The following is an 18,081-nucleotide window of genomic DNA, read 5'->3' as shown; positions in this document are numbered from 1 at the left end:
CAAATTTTATGCCAGTGTATATTGTAGCTGTAAAGACGTTCAGCTGGATAACAGAAAATTTGGACCCACTTCAAACTTGGCCCTGCGTAAGGCTCGATTTGATGTTCCTAGTAAAAAAAAAAAAGGTGGAAAAATGACAACATAACTTGCTGTTCATCTGATTTTACTTTGTGAGGTAAACATGCTCTTTAAATGTGTAGGATCCTAAATCATTAGTTATTTTTCATAACTTGTGCACAATGGGCAGAGTGACATTTCGTGCAGAAATCAGCCATTTAGAGAAACATGGGATCCTAACACCATTTTGCATCTTAACAGCACGATACATGTTTGCTTTCGGCCTGTGGCTGACCATTACATTTTAGTTTTTTTGCACTCCAGGGGGAAAAATTTGGACATCCCTGTGTAAGATGAAAAGTAGGCCACCAGGGTTCATCCTCTGGGGATCATAAATATTTTACAAAATCCATGTCAATCCATCAAACAGCTGTTGACCAATGGCAGACCAGCAGGGTGCACCAATTAGTCCCCATTCTAGAACAGTGATGCATTCAGGACTAATCCAGCACAGTTAGTGATTTCTTATAATTTAGTATTTTATTTTGCATTTTGTAAAGTACTTTGCAGTCATTGGTTTGAGTCTTAAAGAACATAAACTTTACTGCATTTACTACACTGTTATTGTTATGATTATTAATATTGGTAGCAGTGATAGCCATGAATAGATGTGGCATTTTATCACTCAACAGTTTCAGTTTGTTATTTCATGTCTTCAGCTGGAGTAAAAGGTGCATTTTCTTTACCTCTGGAGTGAATGAATCAAAACTGTAACAGCTGTTACATTAAATGAACTTCAGTTCCTTTCCACCACTGTCGGGATTCATCCTCTGGGGAACATGAATGAATAAAGCGCAGCACGGAGCGCACACATGGAGACCAGGGGCAATGATTTATTGACGATTTGTCCAATTAATTATGTATTTTATTTTACTCGGAGTATTGAAACTGAGGCGTGTTCACGCTTAACTGGCACGGAATAGACGTGTTTATTTAAAGGTTCCGGCTTTCAGGAGCGCTTACGATGCAAACAACCTCAAGCTGCTTCTTTAAGATAAAACAAACAGAAACGCCGCTGGTAGGTTTTCCCACCCGGTTCCTCCCCCTTCTCTCTCCCTCTCTGTCTCTCTCTCCCTCTCTCTCTGGGACCCGAACTTGTTTCAGGAAAAAGCGCCTGAACATATTTTCTCCCTCGCTGGCTGGAAGAAGCAGGACCGCCGCGTCCGTGCCAAGGAGAAGGCGTAGACTTCCTCCGAACATTTCCTCCGCCATCTCCGCTTTCGAGACTCAAAAGTTTTGTGGAATCCGCACCGAGAGGAGTTGCTCTGCTCTCTTTTTGTCCTCCTCCTCCTCCTCCACCTGGCTGCCCCTTTCTTTGCTGTGAAAACGACAGAGAGGATTCCTCCTGCTGAACTTTTGCAGACATGGACTGGGGAACAGATCTTTGGGTAAGTTTGACAGCTGACGCAGGAGAAGTGGGTCCTCTGGGAGAAGTCATTACGTAAAGAAATACCTTGAACATCCTTGAAAAGCAGTCTGTCCTGCTCATTGTTTTCTGCGGCACAGTGTGTACACGGGACTGCTGTTTTTCCACGGTGGGCCCGACTTAAGTAATGTTGAAACAACAGCAGGAGCCTGTCTGTGAAGCCTGCAGCCAGAGGATTTCGCAACTCTTGCTGCATACCTTATCATGAGCAGAGGGGGAAGAAGGGAGCTTTATACGTTTTCTGGCTACTTTATCTACTGTAGGCTGAAGGTGCACACCACCATCTTTTCCTCTCTCACTCCTCCTTCATGCATGCTTGAACCTGAGCTTTGTTTGTGACAAGGCTTCTTAGGAAGCGTGGAGGTTTGTGGCAGGTCCTCTGCTGAAGCCTCATTTGTGTGCCTTGTGACCACAGCTGGTCAGTGTCTCAGCTGTGAGTCCCAGTGACAGTCATGGGGTCAGATAACCTCCTCATCACTCATAACACACACACACACACACACACAACGCCAGTACCCTCTGTGGAGTCAGTGAGCAGTCAAAAGTACTGAAGCAGAGCATTTTAATCTGTTTCCTGATTAGTCAATCAGTTGCTCGGTCTACAAAATAAGTAAAACAAATAGTAAAAAAAACAGCAAAATTAGACGACATTATGTCCTCATGTTGCTTGTTTTGTCCCACCAGCAGTCCAAAACCTGAAGACTTCCTGTTTGCTGCCTCATACGACACAAAAAGGCAGGAAATCCTCACATTTGAGATTCCAAAACAAGAGATTTTTTTCCGTTTTTGCTTGATAAGTGAATAATCAGATGTCAAAATTATTTTTGATGAGTTTTCTGACGATCCATAATCACTAATAGGCCAATCATTTTAGCTCAGCACTGATCAGAATGGTGTGGAAGGTGACTTGTGACAAGTCTGGATATTTTGTTTTGGCTCAAACCTATCCAGACTTGAGCGGTTTAAGATATTTGGTTTGACGGCTGGCGAAGAAGAGCGAACGCGTCTTATGTCCCCAAATCCTGCCGTGATTGTGGTCAAAGTCTGAGTACATGCCTCTGAGATTATTCCACAGCTAAACGCAGACTGGGTGAGGCTGTTTAGTGCTGTGTTTGTTGAGAAAGAGTTGAAATTCAAAATCATTCAGCAGCTGTTGCTTGGGGCGTGTTTGATGGGATCTGATAAATGGCGGCTTCATCAGACTTCACTGTAGGAAAACCAAAACACAGCCAGAGTTGAAACTGTTGGTCAATTACTCGATTACATCAAAAATAAATCTGCACTCGTGCTGTAACTAACAATTATTTTCATTAGCGATTAGTCTCCTGCTTATTTGCTTTAATCCGCTGATTGTTTGGTTTACAGAATGTGAGACAATAGAGAAAAAGGCCAATCACTCTCTCCAAAAATCCCAACGTGGTGAGAAAAACAGGAAAAGCTCACATTTGAGAAGCTGGAACCAGTTTTGGTATTTGTGCTTGATAAATGACTTAGATTATCAAAATAGTTGGTTGATTTCCTGTTAATTTCCCACCTGATTCATCATTTAATTGTTTCAGCTATATGACCTATTCTTTTGATAATGATTAAGCTGCAAGTCATTTTTCAAGCATAAATGTTAAATATTACCTAGGTCCAGCTCAAATGAGCAGCTTTTATTTGTCTCGACAGAATGAGATTCTCATTTGACCCCGTATCATGCTCCTTTGTAGCTTTAATGTCGAAACTTCGTAGTTTTCATCTCTGCACCATACCCTCTAAAAATATTCTAGATTTGTTGTGTATCATGTCATGTCATGTCATATCATATGTTTAGACACATGTCACCAAATTCTGCCTTTGGAAACTTTGGGATGTTCATTTGGGTGGTTTTGAGCTCTTTTTGAATGCACAGCGTGAGTTTATAATGAGTGACCCACCTGCTGGTCAGGTGAGGTTAAGAAACTGCTAGCTGTTCTTAAATATGATGTTGCACAGGTGCAGCCACAATAATCCAAACAAATTCAGCCCAATCACATTCCTAAAAATGTTATTGTCAAAAATGATTTCTGTAACAATAACCAGTCTCCCTTATTTGTAAAATTTGTGAAAGCACGCATTGAGAAAATGGCAGAAGGACAAGCAGAGCTAATCCTCACTCAGCTCTTTGTAAGTGTAAACTTAACTGAGTTAGAACATTTAATCTAAGTGTTGCTAAGTGTTCTTATGTAGAGATTAGATGTCACAAAATATTTGCACCCACTAGCTGCCAGGTAAAGCTGTTACATATCTAACAGAACCAACTCTCAAAGCTAATGTTAGCTTGCTAATATATGACCAGTTTAGAGCGTGAAGTGAATAAATAAAATATGGTTGACACATCTGACCTGAGACTTCAAAATGCTCTTTGATAATGATGTAATTTGGTAAGATTTTAAATTGCTTTTACATTAAATTACACAAAATACTCCAAGTTACAAAAAGTTCCACAGTAAGGTTTTGCTAAATGACCAAGCTAACAGGCTAGCTTAAGTTAGGCTTTCAAGCTAAGACATCTCATAAGTTTTAATGGCAGAACCCAGGCTTAGTAAATAATTTTGAAATTAGCCTGTAGTCACTAGGAACAGCCCGTTCCAAGTGTTTACCAAGTAGAGATTTAAGCATTATAAATTAGTTCGAATGTAGAGTTTAGCGTTTCTTGTCGCGAAATGCTGCATAGCTGGCTGTTTCGTAGCTAACTGAATCAACTGACAAAGCTCATGTTAGCTGGCTAATATGTGACGTGCTGAGAGTGAAACGTAAAAGAGGTAATGTGGAATATGGTCAACACGTCTGATGTGGCACCTGGTAAAATGCTGTTTAATAATGAGGTAAACTTGAAACAGTTTAAATTACATTTCATAAAATAACAGTGTTCAGTATACCTCAAATTACCAATTAATCCCATTAACATTTTGCTGACTGATTAGCAGATTTATTCCATTTTGAAACATGTTTCTCTATCTATGCATATGTCAACAAAGCAACCCGTATCTCTAAATGTCAGTATGTCAATAAAACAAAACGGCTGCAACTGACAGCTGTTTTCATTGTCGATTAATCTGTTGATTATTTTCTCCATTAATTGATTAGTTGTTTGGTCAGAAATGGTGAAAAATGTCAATCAGTGTTTCCCAAAGCCCAAGACGGTGTCCTCCAATGTCTTGTTTTGAGTAATCATTCAATCATTGCTGCACCACAACAAAGTGACGCCTACATTTGTCAAGGATTGGTGGATTGGTTTAGATTCACTAAAACAGTGATTTTTGGAAGTTTATGTTTGAGGTTGTGATGCTACAGCAGCTTCCTGTCTGCGTATTGCTTTCAGTGGAACAGGACTACAGATGTTTCCAATGTAAACATTACCAACTAAGACTTTAAGGTTTTAATGGTTCAAACTATTGAGTAGTCACTAAGAGCTTTACACAAACTTAGAGATGGATGTGCACATAGCTGATGCAACTCAACCCTCCTGTTTTCTAGCTTTCGTTATGATTGAGGTGAGCTAGAATCTGACTTCAGATCAGCCTGAATCAGGAAGCACACATGCTTTTGTGTTTTGTCCCAGCGAGGGGTGGGACTAGTCCGACTGGTTCCAGGGTTTGGAGAGGCCCCTGGGACCGTCAGTCACAGGGCGGAGGTTCACACTGAGCTAATGATTATCTCATTCCTGAACCCTCTCTGCCTCACTATCAGTATTTCCTCCTCTCTCATAAACATGCACATGTATTAGAGTAAAGTCACGGGGCATAGTAACAGAAGTAGTGAATGGACGCAGGAAAATATCAAAGATTTTTTCACAAGCTCTTTAACAAAGTATTCACACTTTCTCATCTATCAGTTTACCTCCATCACTCTCCTTTCTGGAGGTTTTCACAGGAAAATGTTATTTCACTCCACTCGCGTCCTGTTTTTTAATCCTGTTCCTTCCTCCTTCCCTGCCTCCTCTCAGCCCTCTCGTATCCAGGACATTGCTAACTGTGTTACTGTATGATCTCCATTTAGCTCCCCCTCCTCTGAGGACGCAAAATCTATGTCTCCGGCTCCCAACGACCCTGCAGTCTCTCCACACACACACACACACACACACACACACACACACACACACACACACACACACACACACACAAAACCAAAAGGTGGAGTCTTTCTTTGTATCTCACAAGAGACACAACAACAGCACCGCCCTGTTGCTTTGTGCGTCCAGATTCTCGTGTTCATATAATGACACCATTCAATGTTGTGGTCACATTCGTCTTCAGCGAGACCTTTACTGTAGGTCCTGACACCGTGTGGATGTCAGCCAGTGGGGACAGAGAGAACAAATACTACCTGTCCAACAGGTTTCAGAGAGCGTGTGTGTGTGTGTTTTGAATGCAAGGATGTGTGTAAAGAGAGAGGAATGTCGAAAAGAGAGTTTGCTTTTATTTTCTTCCCCTTTGTACTTTTTGTGTGTGTGTGAAATTGAAAGAGAGGATACTGTATGTATGTATGTGTGTGTGTGTGTGTGTGTTTGTGTGTGTGCATGGAGGGTTATTCTTAGGCTTTCAGTTCCCATTTGTGGCAGATCCACAGTCTGATGAAATATGATGCAAATGTAAGCAATCCAATTACAGCTGAAGCGTTAAATCAATGGACAGAAAATTAATCAGCAACAGCTTTAATAATGAGTTTGTCGTTTGAGTACATTTTTTAAGCAAAAATAGCAAACAGTCACTCGTTTCAGCTCTATGACGGTTAACTGAAAATCTTTGGGTTTTGGATGGTTGATCCGACAAATCAAGACATTTTGAACCTGTTTGAGTTTTGGAGGCCGTTAAATAAACATCACCCTGTGCTTTAGGATATAGGTCATCTAACTTCACTGACGTTTTATAGACAGAAAGCAAGCAGCCAATTAATCAGCAATAAAACTTATTATTTGTTGCAGCCCTACACTGTATCTATCTCTGTTTTATCAAAATTGTTTTATCAGCCACCTCTATCACAACAGTTGGCCACGGCCTCTAATTCTCTGTCACTCAGTAGGTAACACGGTGGAGGAAAATCAGATATGATGGAAGCAGAGACTTCTAAACATCTTTTATTGACAAAATAAAACAACAAAACAAAAAGTTACACAAAAACAGAAATTTCAACAAAATAACTTAAAGTGCAACAAAAACCATTAAAGAAAATAGAAAGTTTAAAGGCCAAAGTTAAAACCAATCTCTGAACAATGTAGGATTTGTGGCTCTTTTGATACAATATGCCTGACATAATTAAAATATGCTTAAATAAAGTCAATGTATTTGATATTTGGTGTTTAAAAAGCCCAAACCACAGGGTGATGTCTTCGTCTGACAAACAGTCCAAAACCCCAATTATTCAGTTCAGTTTCACAAAAGACTGAAAGAAGAAGAAAAGCAACAAATATACTTGAGAAGCTACAAAACTTTACAATGTTTTACTTTTTTGAAAAGTAACTTCAATGATTCATCACAACAGTCATCATTTTCAGTCTCAACGAAGCATTTCAGCTCCAGGTTAAAATCTGTGACCTCCCTGACATCAGCAGACACTTTCAGGTTACAGCAGCATGAGGACAGAATAAGTACAAATAAAAAGAGAAACTTAAAGAAACTAAAAATGTATAAAATAGAAACTGCAAAGGAGCAGTTTGACTCAGCATGCAAAGTTAGAGGAAATGGCAGTGCACATACAGCCCCACAAGTAGTGTTATACAGGACCTACAGCACAGTGAATTACCGTCACAGGCAAAGTATCACAGTCACACTCTGAGTTCCCCAGTAAATCTCTGCTAAACTTGTTCTGCAGCCAGATTCACTTCTTGTTTCAGAGGTTTTTCACTTTCACTCTGGTCCTCAGCAGATGAAACTCATGAGGTCTGACTTGTCCGGAATGTGAACACAGTTTGACCTTGAGATCTCCTTGGCCTCGTTGTGTGCATGTGCGTTGCATTGTTTTATATCTGTTCCTACAAGTCCTACACTGGTAAACACCATCAACTTTAACTTCACTGTCATTGTTTCATTTCACATCCACCGTGCTGGAGCAGAGAGCCAAAGCAATGACACAAAGTGTGTACCTAACCCTTTAGGCTGCACTGTGGCAGCCGTTTGGTGGAGGTTTGCTTTTTTTTTTGTCAACAGATGTATGTATGGCATCATGTGTTGCTCTGTGCGTTTCCTCTCTTAGGACCAGTACGATCACATCGACAAGCACACACAGTCAGGCCTCGACCTGTTGGAGCGTTACATCAAGTTTGTGAAGGAGCGGACGGAGATAGAGCAGAACTACGCCAAGCAGCTCAGGTGTGCCTTCGGTTTTTGTGAGCTTGTTTCCGATTGCTTATTTATATTCAGATGAATGTGTTTGTGTTGTTGTGCATTCATGTATGTGTGTGTAATGGAGAGTCACGCTGCGTCTTGTTCACTGACAGGAGTCTAACAAAGAAATATGCCAAACGAGGGAGCAAAGAAGAGCAAGAGTGCAAGTGAGAGAACAATAAAACACCCTGTCTCCATTATGTTTCCCTCGCCTCTCTTATTTTGCATATAAAAATTATAATAGACTGTTCGCTAAACTCCCTCAGTTGCTGTTGCCGGAAGACTGTCGGCTTTCCATTCTTGCACGGCACTTATAAAGAAACGGTGGCAGATTTACTGCTGAAAATTGAGAGTAGAATTTGAAACAATAGGTTTTCTATTTCACAGACGTAAACAAAAGCAGGCTTCTCATTTCTAGCTTATAACTGTGGATTTTGACGGCTGAAATAGCAGCTAGTACTTTTTATCGTTTGTAGCTGAAACCCTCCGTCTCAGCTCAGTTTATGTTCTTATTTTCAGAGACTGTGCTTCATTTATACAACACAGAAGAATAGAGAATGAGGTATAACTGATGCATTTGGGAAATGAAGCTCTACCTTATGCAAGTTTTGCTGCAGTTTCTATTTTTTCCAAAGAAAGCTCTAACCTCACTAAATAATAGTTAACTTGAAAATAACACGAGCATACTACTGCAGCTAGTAAGCCAGTTAGCCGGGCATGCTAATATTTGCAACTTACGCACATCAACACACAGTTTAATCTGTTCCTTTCAAGTTAGCTGTTGTGTTTGTGGCAAAACAAAAGACTCCATCCTCCAAACACTTGAGCTAAAGTGCACATCGCTTCTTTTTGTAGAGAATCTTGCCCTGCCCTGCATAGTTACGGTTGCTAAGCTATGATTGAACAGTTTCTGTTCAGGGGAGGGGTTTAGCGAATGGTCGATTAAATGTTGGTTTCCGCAGCTGTGATGATTTTCCAAATTGTCTGTCCTCTCCGCCGCAGATTCAGCAATCACGGATCACTACAGGAGATCCTGAACGAGCTGAACGATTACGCCGGCCAGCGGGAGCTCATCGCTGAAAACATGATGACCAGCATCTGTGTGGAACTCACCAAGTACCTGCAGGATCTGAAGCAGGAGCGCAAAACAGTGAGCGGGCGAGGGAGGGAGGAAAGAAGGAACGGGGAAGTTTGGCAGATTGATGTGGCACACTGCATAACCTGAAACCTCTTCCTTTCCTAGCACCTGTCTGATGCCAAGAAGGCCCAGCAGAATTTAGAGAGCAGCTTTAAACACCTAGAAAGTGTGAGTCATGTGTTGTTGTTGCTTATAAGACATTTAGTTTAGATCACATAATTGTCATTTAAATTATTTGTTCACCTCATTTTAAGTGGTATCTCGTCATGCAGACGGTTTTTGGGCTAAAGGGTTATTGTACAGGTCCAACATTTTCTTTTCCTCCCAACAATTTCCTGAAGGTTTCCTGGAAAGAAATTTTTGATTTAGAACTAATTACAGGTGAAAAACACCCCTACAAGCTCACTTTTATTTTATACAGTTTTGTTTTGACAGAGAAGTTTCCTTGAATGGAAACCCAAGATATATTTATTTGTCATTCATTTGTTGTTAGAAACTTTCTTCTTCATGCATGTTGAATTGTGTGTTTGCCTGTAAACAAATTGCACAGTTTTGCATGTTCAACAAACCTGCTGTACACAGACTACAAGACTAAATTAATATAGTTTAATAAGTATTTTGAATTAATTAAAGTGAGAGAATTTAAAAACCTACCTTACCTACCTATAGCTAGTACCAATTTATATAGATTTATACAGATTTCTGCCTCCTGGGTTTGGATGGAATTTTGTTAGTGCTGCTGAAAAAAATTGAAAAGCAATATCTTTAATTTCTTCCTGTGGTAGAAAATAGTTCCAGTGAAAACCGTTCACAGTGAGGTCTGTGGATGATCCACAGCAATGCAGGGACACTGGAAACAGATGTTGCTGCTGAATATTTCAATTTGTGGTACCGGTTTCTTTTTTCCCAAAGATGGGGTGCCACTTTCTAATAGGGCACCCTCAATTAAATGCTGTGAAGTTGTAACGACTTTATAGTTTATTTTGTTTTACAGATCAACTATCAGCCATTAATTGGACAACTTTTGGGTTGCAAGAGTATAAAAATCTCTGGCCTGTGAGTCATTAATCCAGTCAACAGTAAAGCAGAGTGAGTGTCTCACTTTCTAGTGAACCATAAAGTGTGCTGTTAAAAATATTTAACGTAGCTTTTCTATTGAACTTTCTATTAGCAAAAGACAGTAAGTCATCTGCAATTATAAATGCTACCAAGTTAACAATAAAGGGTTTATCATAAAGTTGTTAATAAATGTATTTTTGTCCAGAGACTCTGCAGCACCTTTCTGAAAGGTCAGAGGTCAGACAGTCCAGTGAAGTGGTCTACCTGAACAAAACAGGTGTCCTGCTGGAGGAGGATAAACACCAGATTTTAGTAAATGATTCATGAACCAGTAATAAAATCACTGATTATACCTTATAAATCATTTATAAATAGCTTAACAACTTGACAAACTGTGTAAAATGCTATTGTCATTTTTGAATGCTTTCAGCACCACAAACCAAATTCCACTCACCTCCATTTTTCTGTGGCTGGCTGAAGCAATCAATGAGACAGTCACTTCAAAGCCAGGCCAAATGAATTTAAATCTGTCTACATTACTAGATACCACCAGAGGTAAATGAGTGGATAAATGTAGTGTTTGATGTTATTATTTGGTTGACAGTCCTGACAGTGATTTTTCAGTACCTCTAGTGGGACTGATATCCATGACTTTTACATTGTTAATACTTCTAAAGCTCTGTTCATTAAAGTGCATTAAAGTGTGCATGCCCTGCAGACTAAGAAGCGCTTTGCCAAGGAGTGGGCGGAGGCTGAAAAAGCCACACAACAAGCAGACAAAACAGAGAACGACCTCAATGCCACCAGACTCGATGTCGAGAAAGTAAACACACACACACACACACACACACACGTTATCATCAAAACTGCAACTGAGCACCTCTGGTTTTTAAGTTGTTTTCAGACAATATCCTTGAACTGCCCTTGTCTGTCTCCCTCTGTGGCTGCTTTTGCCTCCTGTCCCCCTCCTCTGCTTCCCTTCCTGCATCTGTCCCTGCATTTCACCCACTTTGCATTTTGTTTTGCATCTCTCTCTCACGTCTCCCTCTTCCTGCATCCTTTCATCTTCCCCTCCCTTTCTCCGCTGTCGTTCCACCTGTCGTTTGCTCTGAAGGCCAAGCAGCATGCCCATGCCCGCACACACACAGCGGAGGAGTGCAGGAACGACTACGCAGCACAGCTCCAGAAATACAACAAGGAACAAAACTACTTCTACTACACAGAGATACCGCAGATCTTCAACGTGAGAGAAGACACACACACGATGCAGTACAACTGCACACACCTACTTAAGTGACGTAAAAGCCAGAAACAACCTCGTACAGGCTTTCAGAATGTACTCCTTCTCCGGTGTTTTCATATGCATCTGAATGTGCAAAGTGTTACCACAGACAGTGTGAATACGATATGAAACTTAAGAAGCCACTTGTGTGTTTGTTTGCCGAACAGAAAATGCAGGACATGGATGAGCGGAGGATTCGGCGGTTGGCGGAGGGCTACTGCCAGTTTTCAGACATCGAGAAGAAGGTGCTGCCCATCATCTCCAAGTGTCTAGAGGGAATCTCTTCTGCAGGGCGGAAAATTGATGAAAAACAGGTAAATGTCTGTTCTTTGTATGATGTGTACACTGTGAGGCAATAAACGTGGTAAACAAACTGTTTGACTCTGAAACAGTCACTGCGCACAGACAAGAAATAGTACCACAGAAACCCTAATTTTGTTACCTCTTGACAAAGCCAGGCTAGCTGTTTCCCCCTGTTTCTAGTCTCTATGCTAAGCTAAGATAATCACATGCTGGTTGTAGCTTAATCCAAGAGTGGTGTCAATCTTCTCATCTAATTCTCGACAGTAAGTGCATTTCTGAGATGCAAAGTAACGTTTGCAAAGACAATTTTTAAAGTATTTAAAATCCAGTATTGTTTACAGTCGTCTTCTTCCCTGTCTTTGTTGGCAAATTTCGGCATTTCTTGATGTGTTATCACCATCTGTTGATCAGTGAAATAGTGTGAAACCGTTGGCAGGACAGTGTATCGTGTCAAACGTCCTTGTGTGCCAAATAAACAAAACAGGGAACCACATTATAGGAAAAAGAAGTAGAAGTAATAATAATAATAACTTCCCTTTTGTATAGAATATGTTATCTCAATAAATGGAAAAATGAATATACACATAACATGCACTGATTAATGAAGGCATTAAAATGTAAAGCAAACATTTTATAAAACATGAAAAGCCAACAGTACATGTGATGATAACACATTGCTATACAGTGTCATAAAGTATGCTAATTACCAAGTTTATTAGTTTTGCTTAAGCAATCCAATACAACACTCCAGAGATAAAAACCTATTATTGACACTATGTCTGAGGGGTGTTGATTTATCTCTGTAGTGATTTTTAAGGCAGGTTTTTTGTTGTTGTTTCTCCACTGTTCCATAATATGTAAATTAGGGTAATTTCCAGCCAAGTTTGCTGTTTAAAAACATGCTGTTAAAAAGCATTACATAAAAACATCACACTGTTTATTATTGCTTGTATGTAGACGTTTTCTTCTAGCTGTAAAATGTTCTGCTCAGTACATCTCAGTCGTTATACGTTTATATTAAAAACCACATATCAGCCTGTGTGGGTAACTCTGGCCCCACACATGCAAAGCCAACACTTCACATGTGACTGTGTCTCTTTCTTTGATATGCATGAGTGTCTGTTTGTCTCTCTGCAGGACTCGATACTGTTCATAGAGCAGCACAAGTCTGGTTTTGAGCGACCTACCGATGTGGAGTTTGAAGACTACAGCCAAGGAATCAAACCAGCCTCCTCTGACTCCAGCCTCAACCCACCTAAAGTGCGCGCCAAACTCTGGCCTTTCAGCAAAAAGCACAAGGTGAATTTGCCCACTTTAGATTTTCTTCTCTTAGAGTTTCAATAAAAAGTGCAGCATCTCCAGGATATTTAGTGCCTCTCCCCTTTCTGCCTCACCTGCTTCTGCATTTGACAACCTGAAATTCCTCTCTGTCCTGTTCTTCAAACGTGGCTCTACTAAACCTGGCTAACAAGTAGTTATCAAGCTAAAATGTCATTTCATTCATGTCATGTCATTTCTAATCTATAAAATCATACATCCTGGTTCTTTAGACATAGTGAACAGGGTTGATTTGGTAGTCTTTGTTGAAACACTGCATGCTCTTATTTTGAAATAAAGGCAACGTAAGTAGAGACTGGAAGCATAATAAGCACCCGTATAAATGAGTCATGATCAGAGAGCCTAAACCAAATACTAATTATGAAATTTAATTTATTTCTAAAACCACAGATGAAATTGATTGATGTGATTTAAGAAATCTGATTTAAGAAATCTGATTTAAGAAATCTGATTTAAATAGGTACATAGAACTTATGAACTCACTCCAACATACATTTGTTTCCACTATTCAAGTTCAGTATTATGAAGAGATAAGATCAAAACCTCATAGTTGTTGCGTCATGTGTTCAGTCTGTAGGTGGCTTTATTCTTGCTCCTTTATATAACAGCAGGATGTGGCACCACCACGCTTTGAATGACAAGTTTCCGTCATAGTGCCACAATTGACTGCCATGTTTTCTGTCTGTCTGATCAAAAGCAACAAATATTTCGTTTAGCTAATCTATTTTTGCTCAAACAAATTTAGATTTAGATTTAGATTTTTAAATGCGCATTATTTTACTGTATATCATGCATTGGTATATCTTCTCTCAGCAGATTGTGATGGTTTCTTAAAGAGCAAGGCTGGCCTTATTGTATATGTTTCTTATTGTCAACAAATCCCATGAAATGACCAAAACCTTGGGGACTATTTTCAGTTGCGGATTAATACACATTTTGTTTTGATTAAAAAAGAACTAAATGTCCATGTTCATTGCCAAAAAGAAACAACAGCAACAGAATTTTTCAATCATGTGTTTTCATATTTCTTTGGACAACAGTTGAGGTCTCTGGCTCAGGGGGTTAAGATATATCCTGCTGTGTTGTTAGGATTTGTTGACATAAGTGTCACTAGACGTTTCCTTTAATAACTGATGCTTTCATTTCAGATATTAATTACGTTAACAGGCCATTTCTGAGGAGAGGTGTTATGTTACAGCTACCTGTTGATAAACCTGTACTCTTGGAGGTTTGACAACTTGTTGCAAATACATTTAATATTTAATATAAGACAGCTTTTTAAAGAACTTAAAAATCGTCACGTCTATTCATAAATACACTCCATGAATCTTTTCTTATCTGGCTCCTGCAAAATGACGCTCATGTGATCTCAAAACAATGCTTTAAAACAGAGCAGACATTCCACTCATGTCTTACCCCACCACCCTGTAGCCCTCAGGGGCCAATTCTAATTCCAGTCTGCTGCACAGACTTGCCCCAAAACACCCCTCGCTCTCTCTTTAACTCTTCATCCACGTTGCTGTGAAAATCTCTGCATCTGTTTGACTCACCTTCCTCTCTTCTTCTCTTCTTTTCCTCTCATTACCAGTGTAATTTTCTTCCTCCTTTGCTCCCGTTCCTCTACCTTGTCTCCCCCTCCCTCTTCAGTTTGCCCCTCCATCTTTCTCTCCTCCGTCCCCTTTCCCACCCGGCGGCCACCCCCTCTCCCTCCCCCTCTCCAAGCTGCAGCACTCCCCTCTCTCTCTATGTCTGAGGGAGTTTAATCGCTCTGTCAAACCCAGGATTTCCACCTTAAAGATATTGCACAAACTGCACTCGGTGAGTGGCGGCATCTGCTGAGGTCCCCGTCCTCCACCACTGTCATGTTCTGCAGACCCCCCACCATGTGTATGTCTCTTTGATGCTGTTGTTTAAATAAGCTGTTATACCTGAACATCCGTACTCTGTCCCTGTGCTTGTGTAAAATCGGTCACCATCCTTGTTATTGTCAAAGTGTGTTTCCCATGTGGTGTGTTTGCTGCACACCTTTCTCACCCTGAGTGTCCCTTTCTCTGTGTCTAGATATCACATGCTGAAAAGCACATGGTAACACTAATTATGGTTACATAGAGGGTAGACTTTAAAGGTGCTTAAATAACTGTATTCTGGTGCTGGATTCTTTTCAAATGTCATTTAAGGAGTAACTCCACACCGGATCATGCTGCACTCACCTCTGTGGGTAAAAAGGTTTGAAGGCCAGGTCACACCAGAAAGTCGCACTCTGAAATTCATCCACGTGTCTCTGAGAAAGCGCTGCTCACAATGCACGGCTAGTTGGTGAGCTGCCATAGCTGCCACGCTAACAGCTAGCACGTTAGCCATCCAGGAACATGCCGGCACTACTCAGCCCTGGATTATTTTCTCTGTTTCATCTGTATTTTCTAGATCCTAATGTTCTTAGGATTGTTGATTTCATTCAATATAGAGTTATTGTGAAAAAAATGTTAAGCTAGCTAGCTTGCTAAATGTCCATTAGCGAGCTAATTAGCACAGTCTTGCTCCAGTTCTCTTTTATTGCCATTGCCTTTGAATCACAGCTCTCAGCATCTGATTTTCAAAAAAAATAATTATCCAGCCATCTTTGAAAATCCCAGAAGGTCGTTTAACAAAGCGTGCTGCTGTTCTGAGACTCTTCTAACCACCTGGATGAATAATATTCCATCTGCTGCATGACAAAAACGATTGTTCACCTGCTTCTGAAGGTGTGACTGCTTTTCCTAATCCAGGTGACTAGAAATGACATTTTACGTCACCGCTCTTTCTGTTGAACACAAATATTAACATGTTATTGTGCCTGGAAATAGAAAACAGACAAAAGATAGAAAATACATGAATACATACAAACAACTGCTAACATTTTTTCACTAAGACCTGAAAATGCCATCAGACTATGCTTTGTTGAACGACCTTATGTGTTTTATCCAAGATTGCAGGCAATATTTTTTTTTAGAAAATTGGATGTTCATCACACTTTGACTCAAATTCAATGGTAACATGTGGCAATAAACATTCCTCTTTTGTGGAGGAGTTCACACTCTGACAAAGAAGGTTGAATAAAAGTGGATGGAGCAACACAGCTAACAAGCTACAATAGCTTCCTTCATTCTGGCCTTTTAATATTGGGCTATTGGATAATGCTGTAAATATGTGTGTCAAAGTTTACCCAAGTTAAACTCGATTTATGTGAATTTGCTTCACCATAATGAGCAATTCCACTGATAGCACCAAGTCCACTAAATTGGTTGGTTGACTGTGCTGCAGTGTTTCACAGTCTTAAATGCAGGTGTGGCCAGGCTCCATGTGATCTCACCTGTAATCACAGCTGGGTGTGGTCAGGTGCAAACCTATTTGTCTGGGTGCAGTTACTCTTTAATTTACAAAATTCAATTTTCTCATGGCACAGGGCTCTACAGTTCTATTCAGGGAACATTATTAACTCTCTCCTCAAACTTAACACCACAGAGCCAAGTCTTTATTCTGTGATGCCATTCAAAATCAGTAAAATCAGTACGACTCTGATTTTGCAAATGTGCACAATGTCTATGCATATATTTAATTTGACAGCACAACCATGACCATCCAAACTAGAAAACAACTCCACAATGTCATCATGTGTAGTACTTAATGTTATCTTTGTAGCATAAACTTAAAGGGTCAGTTCACCCTAATTATAAAGTACATAAAGTAAATAAAAATATTTTCTTAACTACTTCCAGTGGCATCCAGCCATGCAAATAGTTTTGGGTTTTTGATACCTGTTTCCTCCCCACTACAGTGGAGGAGAAATTAAGTTTAAATATGCTTTTAACAAAAATTCAGCAGCAACATTTCCCCTCTGATGCTTCTGATAATCCAAACAAACACATTGCAAACAGTTATTCAGTCTTTATCTTAAACTAACAATTGCAATTTGTTGCACTTATTCTGGTGATATAGTCTTAAATCTTTAATCTCATGTAGTTGTTTAAATATGTAAAGACAAAAAAACTGGATCCCTTTTATTAAACAGAAGATTTACAGGAAACCATCCTTGCTTTTATCACATCACATCTTGTTCATCTGTCTCAGTCAATCTGATATTGTACTAGTTCAAAGGTCAAAGATGGACTCCTCTCTAAAACTTAGGGAATCTAAATCAGTTAAATTTTTTGTTACAAAAAGCATCTTAAATCTCATTCATTTTCATCTTCAATCAATAATAATTTGAAATCATTTTTTTAATAAACAAAAGGTAAGTTTGTATGGCATCACAGGAGAAAGATTCTTACTTGTTGTGTCTTTCTATGGGTTGTTCACACAGTATGCACCAGTTCCTAAACTGCACAGGTGAAATTCAGAGGTATTCTCTCGGGATGTAATAAGGTTGTCAGGTTGTCAGTCATTGTCCTCACCGTCTCTGTCTCTGCCTTCCCACCATACCTTGAACAGGGTTTGTTTCTTTTGACACACAATAATTACATGGCTCTCTATGTGAGGTCTCTTTGACTAACATCCAGCCTTTAGCTGTCAGTTTGTGTGCAGACATCTAATTAGTAGTGGGACAGAGATAGAGACAAGAGGAGTGACATCTGGTGGTGAGCATTGATTAGGTTATTGTGTGCACAGTGCTCGGGATGCTTACTCTGTGTGTGTGTGTGTGTGTGTGTGTGTGTGTGTAGCCGCCTGCTGCAGAAGATTTCTCTCACCTTCCTCCGGAGCAGAGGAAGAAGAGGCTGCAGGCGAAGATTGATGAAATCACCAAAGATCTGCAGAAGGCGCAAGACCAAAGGTGACGACATCACCAACAGCATCACGGGCATCTCCAAGGCCTGGAAACACAGACTTAATCAGTTTTTCTAAATGTATTATCACAAAATGCCACTGGGTAATAGTTTGAATTCATGATGTTCTCTGTGATCGTCTGGGGCAGCATAGATGTGGTGGTATCCCTCATTTGACCCGATTAGTCCTAATTTATCCAAAAGGATGTTCTTTCTGGATGTGGTTTTGATGTGTTTGATTTTCATTCACGGACACCCAGTTAGTTCAGAGA

General features: G+C 40.0%; 1 protein-coding gene across 2 annotated transcripts in view; it reads left to right on the top strand.

The window, feature by feature from the left end:
• The first annotated feature begins 1,162 nt into the window (after positions 1 to 1,162).
• Positions 1,163 to 18,081, top strand: part of trip10b (thyroid hormone receptor interactor 10b) — a 21,407-nt gene continuing 4,488 nt past the window's right edge. Inside the window, exons 1-11 of one of the 2 annotated variants that reach the window (XM_041934337.1) lie at positions 1,163 to 1,505; positions 7,760 to 7,875; positions 8,004 to 8,057; positions 8,893 to 9,040; positions 9,134 to 9,196; positions 10,806 to 10,910; positions 11,202 to 11,330; positions 11,537 to 11,683; positions 12,810 to 12,971; positions 15,072 to 15,095; positions 17,708 to 17,817. In XM_041934337.1, coding sequence (XP_041790271.1) covers positions 1,482 to 1,505; positions 7,760 to 7,875; positions 8,004 to 8,057; positions 8,893 to 9,040; positions 9,134 to 9,196; positions 10,806 to 10,910; positions 11,202 to 11,330; positions 11,537 to 11,683; positions 12,810 to 12,971; positions 15,072 to 15,095; positions 17,708 to 17,817 — 1,082 coding nt within the window. In that variant the 5' untranslated portion in view covers positions 1,163 to 1,481. The remainder of the gene's footprint in view (positions 1,506 to 7,759; positions 7,876 to 8,003; positions 8,058 to 8,892; positions 9,041 to 9,133; positions 9,197 to 10,805; positions 10,911 to 11,201; positions 11,331 to 11,536; positions 11,684 to 12,809; positions 12,972 to 15,071; positions 15,096 to 17,707; positions 17,818 to 18,081) is intronic. The other variant, XM_041934338.1, reaches the window with a different exon arrangement.

Source organism: Chelmon rostratus, chromosome 3 (genome assembly GCF_017976325.1).
Source record: "Chelmon rostratus isolate fCheRos1 chromosome 3, fCheRos1.pri, whole genome shotgun sequence".
Lineage (NCBI taxonomy): Eukaryota > Metazoa > Chordata > Actinopteri > Chaetodontiformes > Chaetodontidae > Chelmon > Chelmon rostratus.
Note: the sequence above shows the minus strand (reverse complement) of the source record. Positions and strands in the feature narration are given on the sequence as shown.